Source organism: Eptesicus fuscus, chromosome 22 (genome assembly GCF_027574615.1).
Source record: "Eptesicus fuscus isolate TK198812 chromosome 22, DD_ASM_mEF_20220401, whole genome shotgun sequence".
NCBI classification, from domain to species: Eukaryota; Metazoa; Chordata; class Mammalia; order Chiroptera; family Vespertilionidae; genus Eptesicus; species Eptesicus fuscus.
Genome location: NC_072494.1, coordinates 40,136,026 through 40,154,218, shown reverse-complemented (window position 1 = coordinate 40,154,218; position 18,193 = coordinate 40,136,026). Strand labels below are relative to the sequence as shown.

The 18,193-nt window shown below is 45.3% G+C and overlaps 1 protein-coding gene across 1 annotated transcript in view; it reads right to left on the bottom strand.

Annotated features, from left to right (window-relative positions):
* The window catches only part of F5 (coagulation factor V), a 62,233-nt gene that overhangs the window by 38,097 nt on the left and 5,943 nt on the right, over window positions 1-18,193 (bottom strand). The window contains exons 3-5 of the mRNA XM_054712162.1: window positions 15,064-15,186; window positions 3,697-3,909; window positions 2,111-2,254 (exon numbers count right to left, since the gene is read on the bottom strand). Of these exons, the coding sequence (XP_054568137.1) occupies window positions 2,111-2,254; window positions 3,697-3,909; window positions 15,064-15,186 (480 nt within the window). The remainder of the gene's footprint in view (window positions 1-2,110; window positions 2,255-3,696; window positions 3,910-15,063; window positions 15,187-18,193) is intronic.

The following is an 18,193-nucleotide window of genomic DNA, read 5'->3' as shown; positions in this document are numbered from 1 at the left end:
CTCAGCGGGATAGAGAGAGGGGCAAGCTCTGCCAGAGGGAAGAGTGTGAAGGTGGTTCAGGATGGCCGACTGCGCCTGTACCCCTTGTTGATCGCTTTAATGAGCTGCCATGAATTACTCTGTGGGTCACAGGCTCTCCTCAAAACGCAGAGGACAAGTCCTCAGTGCGCGGGGCCCCTGCGAGCATTTCATGGGCGGAGTCATGAGACTGAGCGCAAAGGCTGAGTCTGCTCCTTCTTTGCCCCCAAGCGACTGGGAAAGGCTCCTTTGCTGCGTGGGAGACTCCAACCCTGGCTTCTCTCCGTGGCCCGGGTTTTAAGTTTCAGATCCATAATCACTAGATACAAGCACTCACACCTCGGTGCAGCAAGTGCTGCCATAGAGGTGAGATCTCGGGCTGAGGGTCAGGCTCTCACCCACAGAGGGGCTGAGGGCTTGTCTTTTTGGGGGACCATTGCACCGAGAAAGGCATTCTGACATCATGATGAGAACGAGAAGCTAGACCCTGAGAATGAAGCTGAAAGGTAGGCTTTGGTGGGAGCATTTAGCACCCCAAAGAAACGCTCATATCGACTTGAGCATTCAGTCCATCCGTATGAGCACTTACCACTGTTACTCAGTTTCTGTGCTTCCCGAGGCTGTTTACAAGCATTAACGTCTCTGTTTCTACTAATGCCATTTCCCTGCCCTGCCCCTCTGTACCCCAACGAGTCTGCCTTTTTCAACTATAAATCCATATACTCCATGCCCTGATCAAGTTATTATTTTTATTTTTGTGCCTATGGTTTGTTTCTGGGGGCTTCTGGATATTTAACCGATGACTCACTCGGCCAGGGCACAGAGACAGCTTCTCCTTGGAACACGCCCCTCGAAGGCCCATAGTACTGGGCATGCTATTTTACACATAAAAAAAGTCTTAACTACCGTCTGGCCCAGGAGAGATGTTAATCCGTTTGTGTAAGTTAGCTCATCTCAACAACTAACCATGGACCACACTGAGGTAGGGAATGAGCGAGGTAGCCCTAGTTAACTGCGTTCGGATGCTGAATCCAAGCCGAGAGTCATGGGGTGTGTTTGCGACAGCCGAGGCGGAGATGCAGTCAAGTGAAATAGAAAACAGTTTAAAGCAACGTCCAGACCTCAACTCGTGACAAGTTTGGTTGGTGGTAAGTGAGGCCATTGGTGATTTTTCAGATATAGAGAAGGACCCGTGAGAAATTTAATAAAGTAATATTTTCATGTTTTCTGCTTTTTCCTCGGGATCTTTGGTTCTAAGCATTTCTATCAGATAGAAGTAAAAGTGGTGTAGGTGGGAGTCAGTCCTTTTCTCTGAGCAGTTGCTATGATGGAAAGAGTAAAGATGCTATCTGCCTTTGAGTAGTATTCATCAATCACCATTCGAAGTGCTAGAAGTATTTCCGGAGTCTAGTATTTCTCCTAATCTCCTGCTCATCTTTACCATATCATTACAGACTTCTCCCTGCTGACCCTTTCTGCCAGGGCTTGACCTTGAACATCCGTCCTGCTAGGCTTCCTCTGTGGCTGAAGGCAGGGTCACTGTGCAGCAGGGGCCACAGAACCCACTGAAGGAGACTGAGCTGATATCCTGGAGGCCTTCCTGGAAGTGCAGGCCCAGGTGAAACCTGCTCAGAGCAATCCATCCAATAATGCTGCACACCCCTTCCCTCAGGTAGCTTCCAGTTTGCCTGTTGTACTTGCTGGTTTAAAAAACATGACAAAGTCTCAACCTAGCTGGTTTGACTCAGTGGATAGAGTGTTGGCCTTCAGACTGAAGATTCCAGTCAAGGGCACAGGCCCAGGTTGTGGACTCAATCCCCAGTAGGGGGCGTGCAGGAAGTAGCTGATCAATGATTCTCTCTCATCATTGACGTTTCTATCTCTCTCTCCCTCTCCCTTCCTCTCTGAAATCAATAAAAATATTTTTTAAAGAGACGATAAAACCTTGAGGACCACTGAGCTAGATCACCTTACCTTCCTGACTAAGAGTTGAAAGTAGTGGGTACCATCACCTTCCTTAGTGCTGGAGGGCAGCAGCAGGCCTAAGGCACTGAGTCTAGTGTTGTTGGGAAGAGCACAGCCCGCGTGGTACCTGGCATCGTCCCGTTCACATAGCCGTTGACCGTGTACATGACGGATGATGACCGGCTCCAGCTCTTGCTTTCATCAAACACAGCAAACATGAGCACCTGCTGCTTGTCAAACATCTTCTGACTCCCATCCTCAGAGAGGGTGCCTGGGAAAGAAAAGACGTGCCTGTCAACAGCATCCGGGGTAGAAAACTCTCATTTGCTGTTCCTAGGCAGCAGAGCTGAAGGCAAGCAACCAATCTTAGTGATGTCAACTCGGAGAAATTCTTGTTTTAAAAATAGCATCTTGCCCTGGCTGGTGTGGCTCAGTTGCTGGGCATCATCCATGCACCGAAAGGTTGCTGGTTTGATTCCAGTCAGTGCACATGCCTGGGTTGCAGGCTCAATCCCCAGTAGGGGACGTGCAGGAGGCAACCGATCGATGCTAAGCTCTCACATTGATGTTTCTCTCTCCCTCCTCTCCCTTCCTCTCTCTCTAAAAATCAATGACAATAAAAAAATAAAAATAAAGAGCATCTTTATCAATGATGATGATTGGGGGCTTATTAAAATCTTGCTGCCACATTAACCATTTTCTCTGGTGCCTCATAGCCTTGAGGCATGGGGCTTTAAAGGTAAATTTGACCTGGCACAGAGAGGAAACATTTGGTGACTGTCAAGGTTTTGGCAAAAGTATCATTTCCTCCCGTGTCAGTAGAACAATACACAGATACCAGAGCTCAGTTGGTAAAAGCTCAGCTCTCCAAGTTTCGTCCAGCCACCTTGCTGTTCATGAAATGGCTCACCAGAGAACTGGTTGAGAGGGTCAAGGTGAATTCTCATTTAAGGACAAAATGCAGCTGAAAGTAAAATGAAAGAAGAGCTTTTTATAAGTTTTAACTTTTAGTGTGCCATCCCAGTATTCTCTGTATACCAGGCAAGGAACACATATATTTGTGTAGTGAATAAATGATTAGGAATTGATGTAGCGATGGTATGCGTGTCTGTGCAGACAGATGGCGAGTTCATCCCATTATTTCCCACAGTGCAGTTTGTGTGATCATTTGTTTTCATGAAAGATGAGCTGAATTCTTTTCAGGTAAAATGAAAATCCAAGCTTGCTCCAAGAAGCCTAGACGATGCAATTTCTTATAAAAGTCAGTTGAGTGTATTTGCAACCTGCTGCCCCAAGTGTTCCACTCTTTATAAGAAAGGACGCTAGAGTTTTGTGTGTTTGTAGACCAAATTACCAACCCAAACCTCCGACACATTCTGCAAAGCTCTTCCCCAGTGCTATCAGCAGAGGGCAGGCTGCTGTACACTTGCAGAAAGACTTGGCCTTGAGGTAAATATACAGACCACACGCGTGTGCCTCAGAACCAACTCCCAGACAAGGATTTACTCAGAGAGACTCCAGGAGTGAGATGGAGGCGGGATTGGAAGAACCAGAGGAGGACTCCAGACCCTCCAATGCCAATGTCCAACAGTGGTCTGCTTCCCACCCTCCCCACTCTGCTCGATTTGCTGAGAGGTTCCAGGATTCCCGCAAGCCTTTCCAGTATAGTACTCCTTACCACTCCAACAGCTTTGCTATTGTTGATTTTTTTACCTTTCTTACAAATAAGCAGAGGTCCAATCAGCCCAGAGTTGAAGTCCTGTATCAGATTTTCATAGGAGTAGTAGATGTACGTGAGGCATGGCGGGTCATCGGGTGTGGGCCCACTGTCCTCACTGATGGTCCACTCGTAGGTATATTCGTGGCCGGGAGCTACAGCATCATCCAGCTTCTCTGCAGGGAACGTGTGGTCAGGGTAGGAGGCACCTGGAGAAGTAAAGGTCATGAGAACACCTGGGCAGTGCGGGAGGCTCTCTGTGCCATCACTCTCCAGCTGGAGGAACGTGAGGCCTCTATAGAGATACCTGTGCCATTCTACAGTGAGCCTCCGTTGTTTGAAAAGATTCACATTGCATCCACTTCCCTGTCTATGTAATTAGTAAGGCTTTGAGTCCATGTGATCTGAAGTGAATAAGAAATGTTACTAGTACATTATTTAAGGTTTAGTACGTTAATTTTCCAGGGTCTCTAAATAATTATTATTCAAATGTAATCAGAGAATCGAATCATCTCGGATCAGCGAATCATTTCACAATATGAGAATGGGTTATATCTTCTCTGTGGTGCTTGATGAGACATCTTCCATTTAACTGCCTGTTAGCATGGGATGTAGCTCTATGCAGAGCTGTTTATATATTGTTTTGTTTTGATCTGTAAGTTTTTCTTTTCTTCTTTCCAACTGCTGCCACCCTCAGCCCTGTCTTATCGCTTTGTCACATCTCCACCACCTGGTTGTCCCAAGTCCTTCCCCAGAGTTTTAGAGTCTGGCTCCCATAGGCAGTCTAGTTGTCCTTATAGTATGAAATGTGTCTACCCTCTGAAATTTAGATGTCTTGCTTTGGTCCTTTGTGTACCCAAACACCCGCCATTAACACTTTGATGCCTACTCATTCTTCTCTGCTGGTGGGAGAGGGGGAGGATGTAGAAATTGGTCTTCCTTATTGAAGAGAGGGAACTGAGATTCTGAAGATTAAAAGAATTGCAGAGGATTGGGTGTGGCTTTCAACAACAGAAGGAAGATATGGCTAGAGATGGAGCAAGTGAGGTCAGGAAGGGGAGAGGTCAGCATCATAGATAGCCAAGTGGGATGGGCAGCTTCCCCTGCTTGAGGCATTCCTCATTTGATTGGGTGAAAGTTTCACCATCATCAACTGGTACCAGAATTTCCCTTTGGGATACAGTTATCTTTGGTACAAGAGCTTGATAAATTCCTTGAGGTGGAAGGTGAGATCTTCAGAGTATATGTGAGGGCAGACAATTGGGCAAAAAAACCAACCCTAAAATGTTTTATATGATGGGGTAAAGGGCCAGTGGAAACTACTCTTACTGAAGTGACCATACTCTTTGAAAACAAAAATGCTTTATTTTTTTCCTACCTTTTCCCTGTTTATTTTCTTCTCCTTTTTATTCCCCCCTTCCTTTCACCATCTTTCTTGAGTTATAAATTATATACAGTAAAAGGCACCAATTCTAAGTATATCTGCTGAGGTTTGACACATGTGTTCAGTCCTATACACAATCAAGGTGTAAGACATTGTTACACTCCAAAACGCCTGCCTCCTGTGCATTCCTGGTCAATGCTGTCCCCGCCCTCTGCGTCCAGATAACCACTGATTTGCTTTCTGTTACTGTATTCTGTTTTCCAATAATGTCATAAAAATGGAATAATACATTATGTATACGCCCTTGTGCTTGATTAATGTTAGTATGGTATATCTTTTTTATCCTTTATTGTTTTACCTATCTTGTCTTTAATTTAAAGTGGATTGCTTGAGTTCAGCATACAATTGGGTGTTGCTTTTTATCCAGCCTTACAATCTGTCTCGTAGTTGTATTGTTCTTCCTATTTGTTTTTAATATAATTATTTATGCTTGGGTATTTGTCCATCTGGTCTTTGTTCCTGCTTCTCTTCTTTCTTGATTTTCCTTGGGTTGAGTATTTTTTTATTCCTTACCCAAGGATATGTTTTTATTGATTTTAGAGAGAGAGGAAGGGAGGAAGAGAGGGAAAGGGAGGGAAAGAGAGATGTGAGAGAGAAATATCGATCCATTGCCTCCCATACATGCCCCACCTGAGGATTGAACCTGCAACCTAGGTATGTGCCCTGACCTGGAATCAACCCCACAACCTTTTTAGTGTACAGACGACACTCCAACCAATTGAGACACCCAACCAGGGCTGGATAATCATGATTCCTGATTATCTCCACTATTGGCTTGTTAGCCTTGCTTTGTTTCCTACTCTGTAGACAGAATTATCCCTTAAAATCTCAGATCTTACTTTGCCATGTTCCTGCTAAAATCCTGACAATGATCTATCCCTACTTCTCTCTCCATTCTATTACGTGTGACTCTTTCCCCCGTACATTGTGTATCAGTCCCTCGGGCCCCTTTAGTTCCCTGGACTGATGCACAAAGCTCCCTCCTCCCTCAGGGTCTTTGCAGATAATATTCCCTCTGCCCAGGGTGCTCTTCTTCCCTTTCTTCCTTGGATAAGTGTGTGCTCATGCTTGATGTCTACTTAAATGCAAGTTCATTGCTTCCCTGATATCTCACTGCGCTATGCACATTGTTTTTTACAACACTTGTCACGATTTTTAATTGAATATGTGTGATATTCCATGGTTAATTTCATTTTATCTTTCTAGATAATAATTATTTGCCTCCTGCACATGTGACCCGAGCGAGGTCCTCAAAGGCAGGTGCTGGGTTGCATTTGTCTTAGAATCTCTGGTGCCTGTCACAGTACCTGGCACGGACAAGAGTTTGATGACTTTGTATTGAACTCTCAGGATTTAAGGTCCCGCAGCTAGAACCAAGGTCATCAAGTCACTCATGGGTACATTTCCTTGGAACTGCATGGTGTTAAAACAAGTTCAATGCCAATATTAACAACATGAGATATTATATAAGAATCTGGATTGCTAGTTTCTCTTAAAAAACACACACACACAAACCAACGAAACCTGGACATCTGGTGACACTGACCTAACTCCTGCATAGAATTGTCCTGGTCTGAGTCCTGATGACCTTTCAGATAGGACACAGCTCTCTGGTCAACAGTGCCTACTGGACTTAGTTCTCATCGAGTTACCCTCCTGGCAGCCAGAATATCTGAGTTTGTGACCCTTGTACTAGTAAAAAGCTTCACTGGGATTTTGTTGTATCTTTCCTTTTCCCAAAAGATACTATGACATCGATAACCAATCTTTACTATAGATTGAACTTTCGCTCTGTTGATAAGAAGGATTTAAGTGTAAAATTATCAGGGGCTGAGAAAAGTTAAAAGCTCAGATGACTTCCTATGAGTAATAATATCATTTCAGTCTAAATCAAACAGTAAAAAAAGCATTTATGAGGAAGAGTCTCTGCTGATAAACAGGAAGGATTATCTCTGGAAAGTTGCAAAACAGCTTTTGCAGCAAAGCACAGGCAGGTCTGATAAGGGAAGCTGCCCTCTCAGGGCGGACTTGTCTATTGACTGGAACACATGTGGCGAGTTGTCCACAGGGTCCTTCTCGATCCCAGCTGCCAGCCCTTAGTCAGTGCCTCATGCTTCGTGGCCTCATGGGGTTAAGAAAGGATATTTCTGGACACGATGCATCCAGTGTTTCAACTGTTAAAGCAGCACAGGGAATGTCTATAGTAGAAAATGGCATTCTTCACATTGCCTTCACAAGCTCTCCAAAGGACAAAACGTGGTATTCTGTGGAGGGTGAGAGTGAACATTTGAAGTTCTTCCTCGCTTTCTTTGGATAAAGGCATGCTCATTCTTCAGATATCAGCTTCAATGTCAGCTTACTCATTCCCTGATCTCTGATTATATATCTCACAATATAGATGTGTATATGTCTGTATATCATCTGTGATTATGCTATGAGTATATATATACATAGCAGCATTATATATTATATATATAAAACAGTATTTATCACAATTTTAGTTAAATATTTGTGAGATTACATGATTAATGATATTTTCTCCTGCTTAATTTAAGAGAAAGCCCAGGAGTTTTGGGGTCAGAACTGTAATTTTTGGTTGTACCACTTGCTAACTGCATGAACTTAGAAAGTTTCTTAGCCTCCCTTTTAGCTCCAGTTTTCTCATTCATTATTACATAATATAATATAATCTTTGTTCTAGCAATAATATTATTATTTTTTATGGGAATGAAGACCAGTAAATATATGCAAAATGTCTGGCACCTAGATGTGTGGCTGCCTGTGGTAATACACCTCAGTATTTGGGTTATTTCCTTTCCCAGACATTTTACAATTGATATGGCCTCTTTCTTTATGTTTCATTTCTGATAAGATGTATCTTAAGTGCTCTTGAGTTCTCTTAACACGTGTGAGAAAGATTAAAGGTGGTGATATATTTATTCTAAAGAAGGTAAAAACTGGTAATAAGATTAGGTAATTACTCACATTCACCAATAAGATGAATAAATTGCAGAGCAAGAGGAAAATAACACATAGTCTCCACTTTCTAATCCAGTTCTCAGGTCCTCAGTTTAGTTCAGTACTCCTCATCATATTCATCATCATCATTATCACCATCACCACCATCATCATTATCACCACCACCATCATCATCAGTTCATCACCATCACCACCACCACCACTACCACAATCATCATCATCATTACCATCACATTATCACCATCACCACCACCATCACCATCACCATCATCATCACCATCACCGCCATCATCATCACCATCATCACCATCACCACCACCATCATCACCATCACCACCACTATCATCACCACCATCATAATCATGTCATCACCATCATTACCACCATAATCATCATCACCATTTATGTTCTAGGCTCTGTGCCAAGCACTAGGGCACAAATCTAAAGAAGACAGCCTGAAACCTTGAAGGATTCACAGCCCAGCTAATAGTAGGGTACATGCCAGCACCCTTATTGCTAAAAATTTCACCTCTAGAATTCTTCCAGGGCCACTTCAGGGAAGACACCATAATTAGAACATATTGTTCATATGTAATGAGGACCAACCAATATAAATATATAAGAGTCACCTAATAGGCTATTACATGTGCTAGTCATAGCAGCATGACTGAGTTTCAAGTGACAGCAAACTTATTTTTAAATGATCAGGGTTTCATATCCAGGTTTATTGAAACACATAGTGGTTTATAAAAGTTTATCTAGTTGACAAAAGTAAATTACTGAGAATCTCATATTCATATATTAGTTAAATATCAGATAAACTTCAAATAATTGAATGAATGATTCACTCAAAGGTGAATTTTGGACATCTATACCCAAATAGTGAACAGTATAGATTTACACATGGAGTAATTATATTGAATGAGGATTACTAGTGAGATAGTTTGGGGATAATTTTATCAATGCTTTTCTTCTTTTCACTTCAAAGTATTTTACTTTATCTTTAATCTAGAACAAAGCAGGCATGTTTTATCTTCAAGTTTGCAAACTACATAATATGAGGTGTAAAATATAAACAGCTATTTTGGTGAAGCATTTATGAAATGTATTTTTGGAAAAACTAATTTTAACTTTGCCATCGAAATAAGTGAAAAGTCTTAACTGAAAAGAAGAGGAATGGACAGGAAAGACCATTGTGCTAAAGCACAGAAAGTCCTTGTTCAGCTTCTCGCTGGACTAAATCCTTTGCACAAGGGTGGCCCTTCACTTTATATTTACTCAATTCTGCTCACTTCCTGCTCAGTCCTTAGTCAGCTTGGCAATTTGTTTACTCTTGTCATGATGAACTAACTATTTGCCAAAGGGCTCCCAGTATTTTTTTTTCCAAATGTAAAATGGGGCGTACGCGTTTGGGAAAGGGAAGTTACATAAAGAGCCCCTTTGGTCGTCCATTTGGGTGCTTGGCCATGAAATCCGCCCTTGTTAATTTTTTGAACAGCTCTTTTCCTCTCCATTTAGTAAACCAAGTGAATGCTTCAGTGTGTCTTTGAAGTTTCAAAAGGTGCTTTTATTTTGTTTATTGATTTAAATATATTTTCATTGATTTCAAAGAGGATGGGAGAGGGTGAGATAGAAACATCCATGATGAGAATTGACCAGCTGCCTCCTGCACGCCCCCTACTGGGGATCAAGCCCACAAACCAGGCATGTACCCTTGACCTTAATCAAACCTGGGACCCTTCAGTCCGCAGGCCGACGCTCTATCCACTGAGCCAAACCAGCTAGGGCCAGAAGGTGCCCTTAGATGCTTTCAGCACGCAGCTCTCTGCTGAAGGGGAGTTTGCCAGTTTGAGATTGATGAGAACCGTTCTATTAGCCATTACATTTTGTTTCAGGTACTTATATACTCAGAGAAGTTTCTAGATTAGGCCAAAATATTCGGATAAAAAGTGAAAAATGTAATTGCTTATATTATGTCAAACGTTGGAACATTTACTGTTTTCATATAGAGAATTTGGCAACACTTAAATGCAAAAACCAATCCCTGGTAGAAATTCAATTTTTCAATTTTTTATTCACAGAGTTGGGTTACCAGCAGAAAGTGGGATATTATAGGATTTTGTACTATAGTACTTATATTGCAACTCCCACATTTAAAATATAAGAATACAAATAAAATAAAAGGATAAGATTCACTCTGAAACAAGGTAATTGCACAAAGAATTTCAAAGGTCTTCGTGAACAACAAAATGTGCTCAAAGGTGCAGCATTACAATCAAACAACAGTCACCAAATGCTAGTCAGAGAGTTTCTGAAATTTTAGCCTCAAGTCAAAAATCTTTTAGTGACAGCCCTAGCCAGGTTGGCTCAGCAGATAGAGCGCTGACCTGCAGATTGAAGGGCTCTGGGTTCGATTCTGGTCCAGGGCACATGCCCGGGTTGTGGGCTTGATCCCCAGTAGGGGGCGTGCAGGAGCCAGCCAATCAATGATTCTCTCTCATCTTTGATGTTTCCATCTCTCTCTCCCTCGTCCTTCCTCTCCGAAATCAATAAAATATATATATTTTTAAAAAAGAGAAAAAACCCTTTTAGTGACAGAAAGTTTTAAAACACGTAGGTACAGTTGTGATTGCAGTTTAAAACACACTCCTGTTAAGTACATCTCTAAAGGAAATGATCTTGTAAGCACTTTACAAATCATGGCTAGTCCATCCTGTTCTCTCAGGGGTTTCTCATCCCTGCACCACATGCTACTGGGGTGCTCTCAGACACACCTGGGGAGGGGGTGCCCCTGGGACCAGTTGGGTAACACCAAGCTACAACTTAGCCTTTACGTCAGATGCTACCAATTCATGGATGACAGGCCAGGGTGAGACGTGCACACCTTTCCTGTCCAGCACCCAGACTTCCAGCCAAGAATTCAAATGACAGCCACGGAAAGAATGTCCAGAAACAGGGTCCTGGGCAACTCTGGTTACAAAACGATGTACAAAACCCATGCATGAAGCTCAGGGTCTTCACCTGCAAGTCATACCACAGACAGATAACACAGCTGTTGTTTAGAGTCTGTTGACAGTCTGCGCACAGTTCTAACATCTGTGAATGTCTGTAAGATCTCACAGTGGACTGGAAGGAATGGTTTAGAAAGGGACTCGAATTTTGCTTCTCATCCTCTGTTTTATTATTTTATTTATTTTTTATTCTTTACTAGAGGCTCGGTGCACGAAATTCATACACGGGTAGGGTCCCTAGGCCTGGCCGGCAATCAGGGCTGATTGAGGCCTTCTGGCTGCTGGCCAGGGCCTTCCTTCTGGCTATGGGCCAGGACCTCCCTTCCCCGGCTGCTGGGCCTTTTTTCGTTCTGTGCCACCCCCTGGTGGTCAGTGCACATCATAACAAGTGGTCGGTCTCCTGGTCGAACTCCCACAGGGACAATTTGCATATTAGGCTTTTATATATAGAGATTGTTGAAAGTATTACATATGTCCCTTTTCCCCCCATTGTCCTCTCCCAGCCTGCCCCCACTCCCCAGCCCAGGAGAGCATTATGCTGAGTGAAATAAACCAGTCAGAGAAAGTTAAGTATCACATGATCTCACTCATATGTGGAATCTAATTAACAACATAAACTGATGAACTAAAATAGATCCAGAGACATAGAAGCCTCGAACAGACGGCCATCCTCTGTTTTAGAAAGGCCTGGGGAAGTATACCATTTAGAAAGATTCATACCCAAAGTGATGAAAAGGAAATATCTTAGACACTTGAAGTAAACCTCAAACTACCTGGAAACTGCAATTATTCAAAATGTGCTTGGGATAGCTGAGGTTTTCTGGGGAAGTTTAGTTCATTTTGGCATCTGAATTCGATGGGAGCGTTTTACTTCATTCAGGTAGATGACACTATCTGAGGCCAAGGCCTTCGTTCAATCTAAGCTTCTGGAAATGAAATGCAATGCCCGCATATGAACAGCCAGGGACTAGCCCCCTGCGACAGCAGCCAGCTTTATTGCGTGCCCACCGTGCCTGGAACTTTACTTTGATTCTGACTAATCCTTGCGACAACCTTAGAGGGAAGGAGTTGCGATTCCCATTTTATAGATATGAAACGGAGGGTTTGTGGTAAAGGAAGTTGCCAACGTTTACTTAGGGCTCCAAGCGAGGCCATCCTGGCGCTAAAGCCGCATTCTTCCCGTGGCTGTCCTTCCCTTCCAGCTGATGAGAGTAGGTTTCCAAATCCCAGGTGGGCCTCAAGGATTAGCTCCCAGATAAGGAGGATTGTTCTAGAGGTTGCTTTGGTTCTGGTTAGAGTTAGATCAAGCAGCCACAAGGACAAAGACTGAGTCCTCTCTAAAGCCTTTTACTCGTCTCAACCTCCCACCCTCCATCTCTCAAACATCTACCTCTGAGATAAAGAAGCCCGGATTCTCACGGAGCTGGCTCAGCAGGTAGTTCATCTCCACCCCTGAAACAATCCTTCAAACCATCGAGGGAGGCTCGGGGAGGCGGGGGGAGGGCCAGACGTGAGGAAGATGTTTTATTTTAGGGAAGAGGACACAACAACAGGTAGGCTTGCCTTTTGCCAGGAAGGACTCTCTCTCTGTTGGCTAGATTTGCATCTCATTTCCAAGGCAAGATGTGACTTCCTTGGAAAGCCTTTACTTCCTGAGAGACATGGCACCGGGGCAATGATCAGGTGACCAGTGGAAGTGGTGGCGCATTTTAAACCTCTGCTCACAATGACTGCTGGCTGTGGGGGGTGGTAGGGACAAATAAACAGAAAGGAAGAGGGACGGTGTTGCAAGGTTCGTTTCCCGTGCACACAGCCCAGCTTGGAATACAAAGTCCACAGCACTTACCTCCTCCCACATCTAAAACGGGACCTTCATGGGACATTTTGCGGGCTCTCCCTCCTGGCACCAGGGTGCTGAATCCCTGACACTGTCATCTGGAAGCCTCATAAGTAGGTTAAGTGGTTGTTCTATGACATCTTATGATTTGGGGGCCATAGGAGAGACCCCTACTCAGGCTACCTCACCCGGAGTCCTGCCAAATTGGCTCTTTAAGGTGCCTGAAATCTCACAGTTAATGCTTCATTGTTTTTCCTCAAACCAGAGTCTGTGCTCAGGCACATATTCCCAGGGAGGGTAGTTCATTGACCTGTTAGCAGTCACGTATCCCTTAGTAGGGATGAGTTTGACAATAATTTACACTAAAATAGTAAATGTAAAAGTCACTTTCTAATCCATACATTGTCATCTAAATATTAAATTATTTGGACACATTTAAAAAATTTTAATTGAGATATGGACATAATTTGAACAAATTTTAATTGAATAATTACCTTTACCATCATAGCTAATATGTTTCAAGTGTTTATTATATGCTAGGTGTTGTGCTAAGATTTCATGACAACAAACCTATATGAAGACGTCATGCCCAGGCCAGTGTACTCAGTGGTTAGAGTGTCAGCCTGAGCACCAGTTGTGGGTTCGATTCCCGGTCAAGAGCATGTGCCTGGGTTGCGGGTTCCTTCCCACCCCCAGTCGGGGCATGTGCAAGAGGCATCCAATGGATGTGTGTGTCTCTCTCTCTTTCTCCTTCCCTCCCTTTCACTCTCTCTGAAGAAGCAATGGAAAAATATCCCTGAGTGAGGATTGACAACAACAGAAAAGAAGTCTTGATTATTATTCCCATTTTACAGATGAGAAAGATGAGGCACAAAGAGGTTAAGTAACTTCAAATCACTCAGTTAGTGTCTGAGCCAAGATTTACACCAGGCAGGCTAGCTCCAGACCCTGCCCTGTAAACCACTCTTCTGCTCAATTACTCTCTTTAAACGTATGGTGGTTGGAACATATGGGAGAAAGAAGATTTGTGAATCGAGAGAGGTCTAAAGTTATATTTGTGTTATTATGCTAACATCTATTACAATATGGACACAGTTTTCTTATATCAGTTCCTAGAAGAACTCTATTCTGCTTATTGTGGTCTGAACATAAGCATAATGGAAATAATCAGAACAATAGCAACAACAGGTACTTACTATCCTGTGACTGATGTCACTTCTATCTCCATCATCCTCATGATCTTCACTGTCACTGTCATCATCATCATCACTGACTTCCTTTACTGAGGGTGACCCACGTTCCCGGAACCATGTTTATTTCGTACAATACCTAAACGATCCCATCTAATCCTCAAAGCAATCTTAGCAGAGGGTGTAAGCATTCCCACTTCATAGATGAGAAAACTGAGGTTCAGGGATGCTAAGATCATTTAGCCAGAAACATACAATGGAATTTGAACCTAAGTCTGCCTTCAAAGCTTATGTCCTCAACCACTTCACTATGTCCAAACTTTTAACACTACTTACTAGTAAGTGTCATCTGTGTGCCAGTCTAGTTATATGTCACTATTTCAAATGATGGCTCGTGGGCCAAATCCAGCCAGCTCCCCTTTCTTTGGAAATAAAGTTTCATTGAGGTGTGGCCGTGTTCATGCGCTTACATACAGATAGTGCCTTTGGCTGCTTTTGTGCTGAATGGGAGAGTTGAGTGGTTGCAGCAGAGATTGCCTGGCCCGCAAAGCCAAACATATGTGCTTTCTGATCTCTACAGAGAAGTATTGCGGACCTGCCTTACACCGTCTTGCAATGTGCGTGTGAGCACTCTCGCTGCGCAGGTGAGCATACTGGGATTCAGAGAGAGCAGGGAATTGGCCCCCCAACGAGTAAAGAGCTAGAACCTTCAAAGCACTGAGGTCTAGATGACGCCAGAACCCTTTCGTTCCCCCTGACTCTTACAGAGCCATCACTTTTCTATTCACCAGCTGCAGGGGCGTTCTGTGACATGTGGCTAATGGAATGGTTTTCAGTGCTGCACACTGGTGTTAAAGGGTTGTACATCTTCTCCTGTCGGAGGGATAGGAAGCTCCTCTTACCTTCTGAGGATTTACTGTACTTAATCCCTTGAGGATGGATGCTTAAGGGCTTGTCCGCCTTATTTTTAAAGTGAACTTTCATGATGTCTCCAACTTCAGCATATAAAGTAGGTCCAAGAAGTCCTAGGGAAGCAAAGATAACTATGTCAGGATTACAAAAGACAGAGCTGCCACACACTCACACACGCGCACACACACGCACGCACACGCACGCACACACACCATGCAGAGAATCCCATGAGTGACTGCGGTCAGCCCAAAGGTGCTGAGGTTGACCTGCTTATCTTCCGTCTGTAAGCCCTTACCGCCTCTTCAGCTCAGCCTTGTGTGCAGCCAGCTAAGGACAGGGAGGGAGGGAGAAACGCTTGGCTTGGCTCAAAGCAAGCCGAGGAGCAGGAGCGGTCGTCCCCCAGTTCTGACCCACTGTCATTCCTTAGAGACCTACCGTCTTTGGTCAAGAAAAGGAAGATGTTCACTATTTATTTATCTATTTATTTTTAGAGAGAGTGGAAGGGAGGGGAAAAACGGAGAGAAACATGGATGTGAGAGAAACACATTGATTGGTTGCCTCCTGACCAGGGCTGCAACTGAGGTATGTGCCCTTGACCTGGAATCGAACCCGGGACCCTTCAGTCCGTGGGCCGATGCTCTACTTACTGAGCCAAACATGCTAGGGCAGATGTTCATTTTCAATTGTCCAGGGTGGCATGAGGGAGGGTGACTGGCTACTTTAGAGTTCCTAAGTGAAGTGAGGGAGCAAATCACACAGTTCTCGGACAAGTTCAAAGTCTTGGAGGCAGGAGTGAGCTTGATGTTTTCAAAGAACAGTAAACAAACAAACAAAACAAAAAAATAGAAAACAAAGGATCCAGCCTGGACAGAGTGAGAAGAGACTGTGGGGGCAGGGCTCTTAAGGCCCTTTGGTCACAGCCAGGACCTTGGGTTCTCTTCTAAGTGACATGGGAAGTCGCGGCAGCTTTGTGCAGCAGGGAGGTGGCGTCTGACCTGTTTTAAAAGTTCATCCTAAAAAAGAGAAAGGGGAAAAACAGACAAACAGTTCACCCTGCTGCTGTGTGGTGGGAGAGTGGACGCAGGACCTGGTGATACAGAGGAGGCAACAGCACAGGGGGCCAGAGAAGTGGCGAGAAGAGGTAGGCTCTGAATTCTGGAGGCGGAGCCAGCAGCATCCGCTGACGGGTTGGATGTGGAATGAGAGAGAGAGAGAAGCCAGGATGACCCGAGGCTTCTGATCTGAGCAACTGGGGAAATAATCAGCTATGCCGATGGGAACACAGCGGGACAGCGGGTCAGGGGCAGAAGCTAAGAGAGAGGTTTCCCTTCCTCCATGCCAGGGGCTGTGCCAGGTCCTGTCCTCCAGGAGCCACAGCCAGTTGGAGATGGACGTCGGGTAGGAGCTGATGCTGAGCTACGGGCAGAATGCTGCGGGCAGAGGCTGGAGGACCAGCCCGCGTGGGGGTGAGGGCACAGGACATCTGCTCCGAGTTTTGAGGAGTCATAGTCCAGAGCTTCCCACGGTGCAGTCCTTGGGTCCCCTGCAGGATCACCCGGGCCCAGGTTCCCAAGGACCAGCTTAGCCCGGTGAGCCGGCCTCTGCAGGTGGAGTCAGGGCCCTGCCTCTGAGCATGTGCCCCTGCGTGATACCCATGTCCTCGAGAGCTGGAGAGCCCGTCGCCAGAGCCTCCTTTCAACAAGTGTCAGGAATGGACTGCCCCCACTTCCCAGCCACCCACTAGCTCTCGTGGGGTTGGCTTCTGGCCTTTAGGCATCACGGGGGCAGCAGGCGTCAGCGCCTCGGAGCTCACCCGCATCCACTGGCAGCGAGATGGTGCTGATCATGGACTCTACCCACTGTCCCCCCAGGATAGTCACGCACGTACATCCTCACGTGACTCCTCCCACACATCTTTAAGGTAGATGGTAAGATCCTCCTTTTACAGGGCAGGAAACTGGGCCTCCAGCGTTCCCCCTGCTTCTGCTTCCCTAGCTTTACCCCCTCCCCCATCCCCTCCCCCGCCCATACAGCTAGTTAGGGGCAGAGCCGTGGGTAAAGTGAAACCTGTCTGACTGGATCCTGAGCTTGTAACCACCTCCCCCCTCGCATTCACTCATTCATTCATTCATTCAACAAATAGTAATTGAGCGCCCACGTTATCCTGGGTCAGACTGGCAATGCTGAGCAACACAGGTGCCCTCGCTGGCTTCACGGAGCTTGCCACGGGAGCGGGGAGGGTGGCTTGCCCAGGGCCAGTCAGTGATTCGGTGGCATTGCTGGGGCTGGCATTCAGGTCTCTGGACTCCTGGACCAAAGCTTTCTCTACCACCTTCCCCAGGGAGAGTTCAGACCCCCTTTCCTGGAATAGTCTACACCAGTCTTGACTCCTGACCACTCTGACCCCGGCTGACCCCTCTCTTCTGGCAGCTACGCTCAGACCTAGCTCCCGACAAAGCTCCGCTGGCTGCTCCCACCTGCCGGATGCCCGTGAGGCCCATAGGCTGGGGACTCCGCTCTCACACTGGCCCTGCATTTCGTTGCCATGGTGGCCTTGCTTGGTTGATTTGCTTGTTGGCATCTCACGGCTGCAAATACCAGATGCCCAGAGTAAGTCTTATAAGCTGTTTAACCTAAGGAGACCTCCAACTGCAGTGCCCAGTCCGGAGTATTTATTTAGCCTCCCTTCTGCTTCTTCAGAATCAGGGCAAAACAAAGGAATGTTTTCAAGGCAATTCAAACGCCTTCATGCATGAAGGCAAACATGTGGCCGAATGTTCCTCAGCTCCTCTGTCGGCCAGATGCCCTGAAACCTTCCCCTTCCCCTCCCCAGGGCCCAAGCCAAGCTGGGGGCCCAGGAAGGTGGCACAGCATGTGCCCAACTTCCTGCAGTTGGGGCCTTGGGGAAGGCCACAGGAGGTCAGCTAATCCACCCCCTCCACCCCCCCCCCTCGCTCTCAGGTGAATAACGCATTACAGAAAACAGGGTTGCCCACGGTTGCAGCTCTTTAAAAACCTTCAGGGACAAACATGTCATAATTTTCCTTGAAAAGGTGCAAAGACTCAAAACTAGCCATTCAAAAGCGCAAGCAGCATTTCTGAAAATGGCCCAGTCCCTCC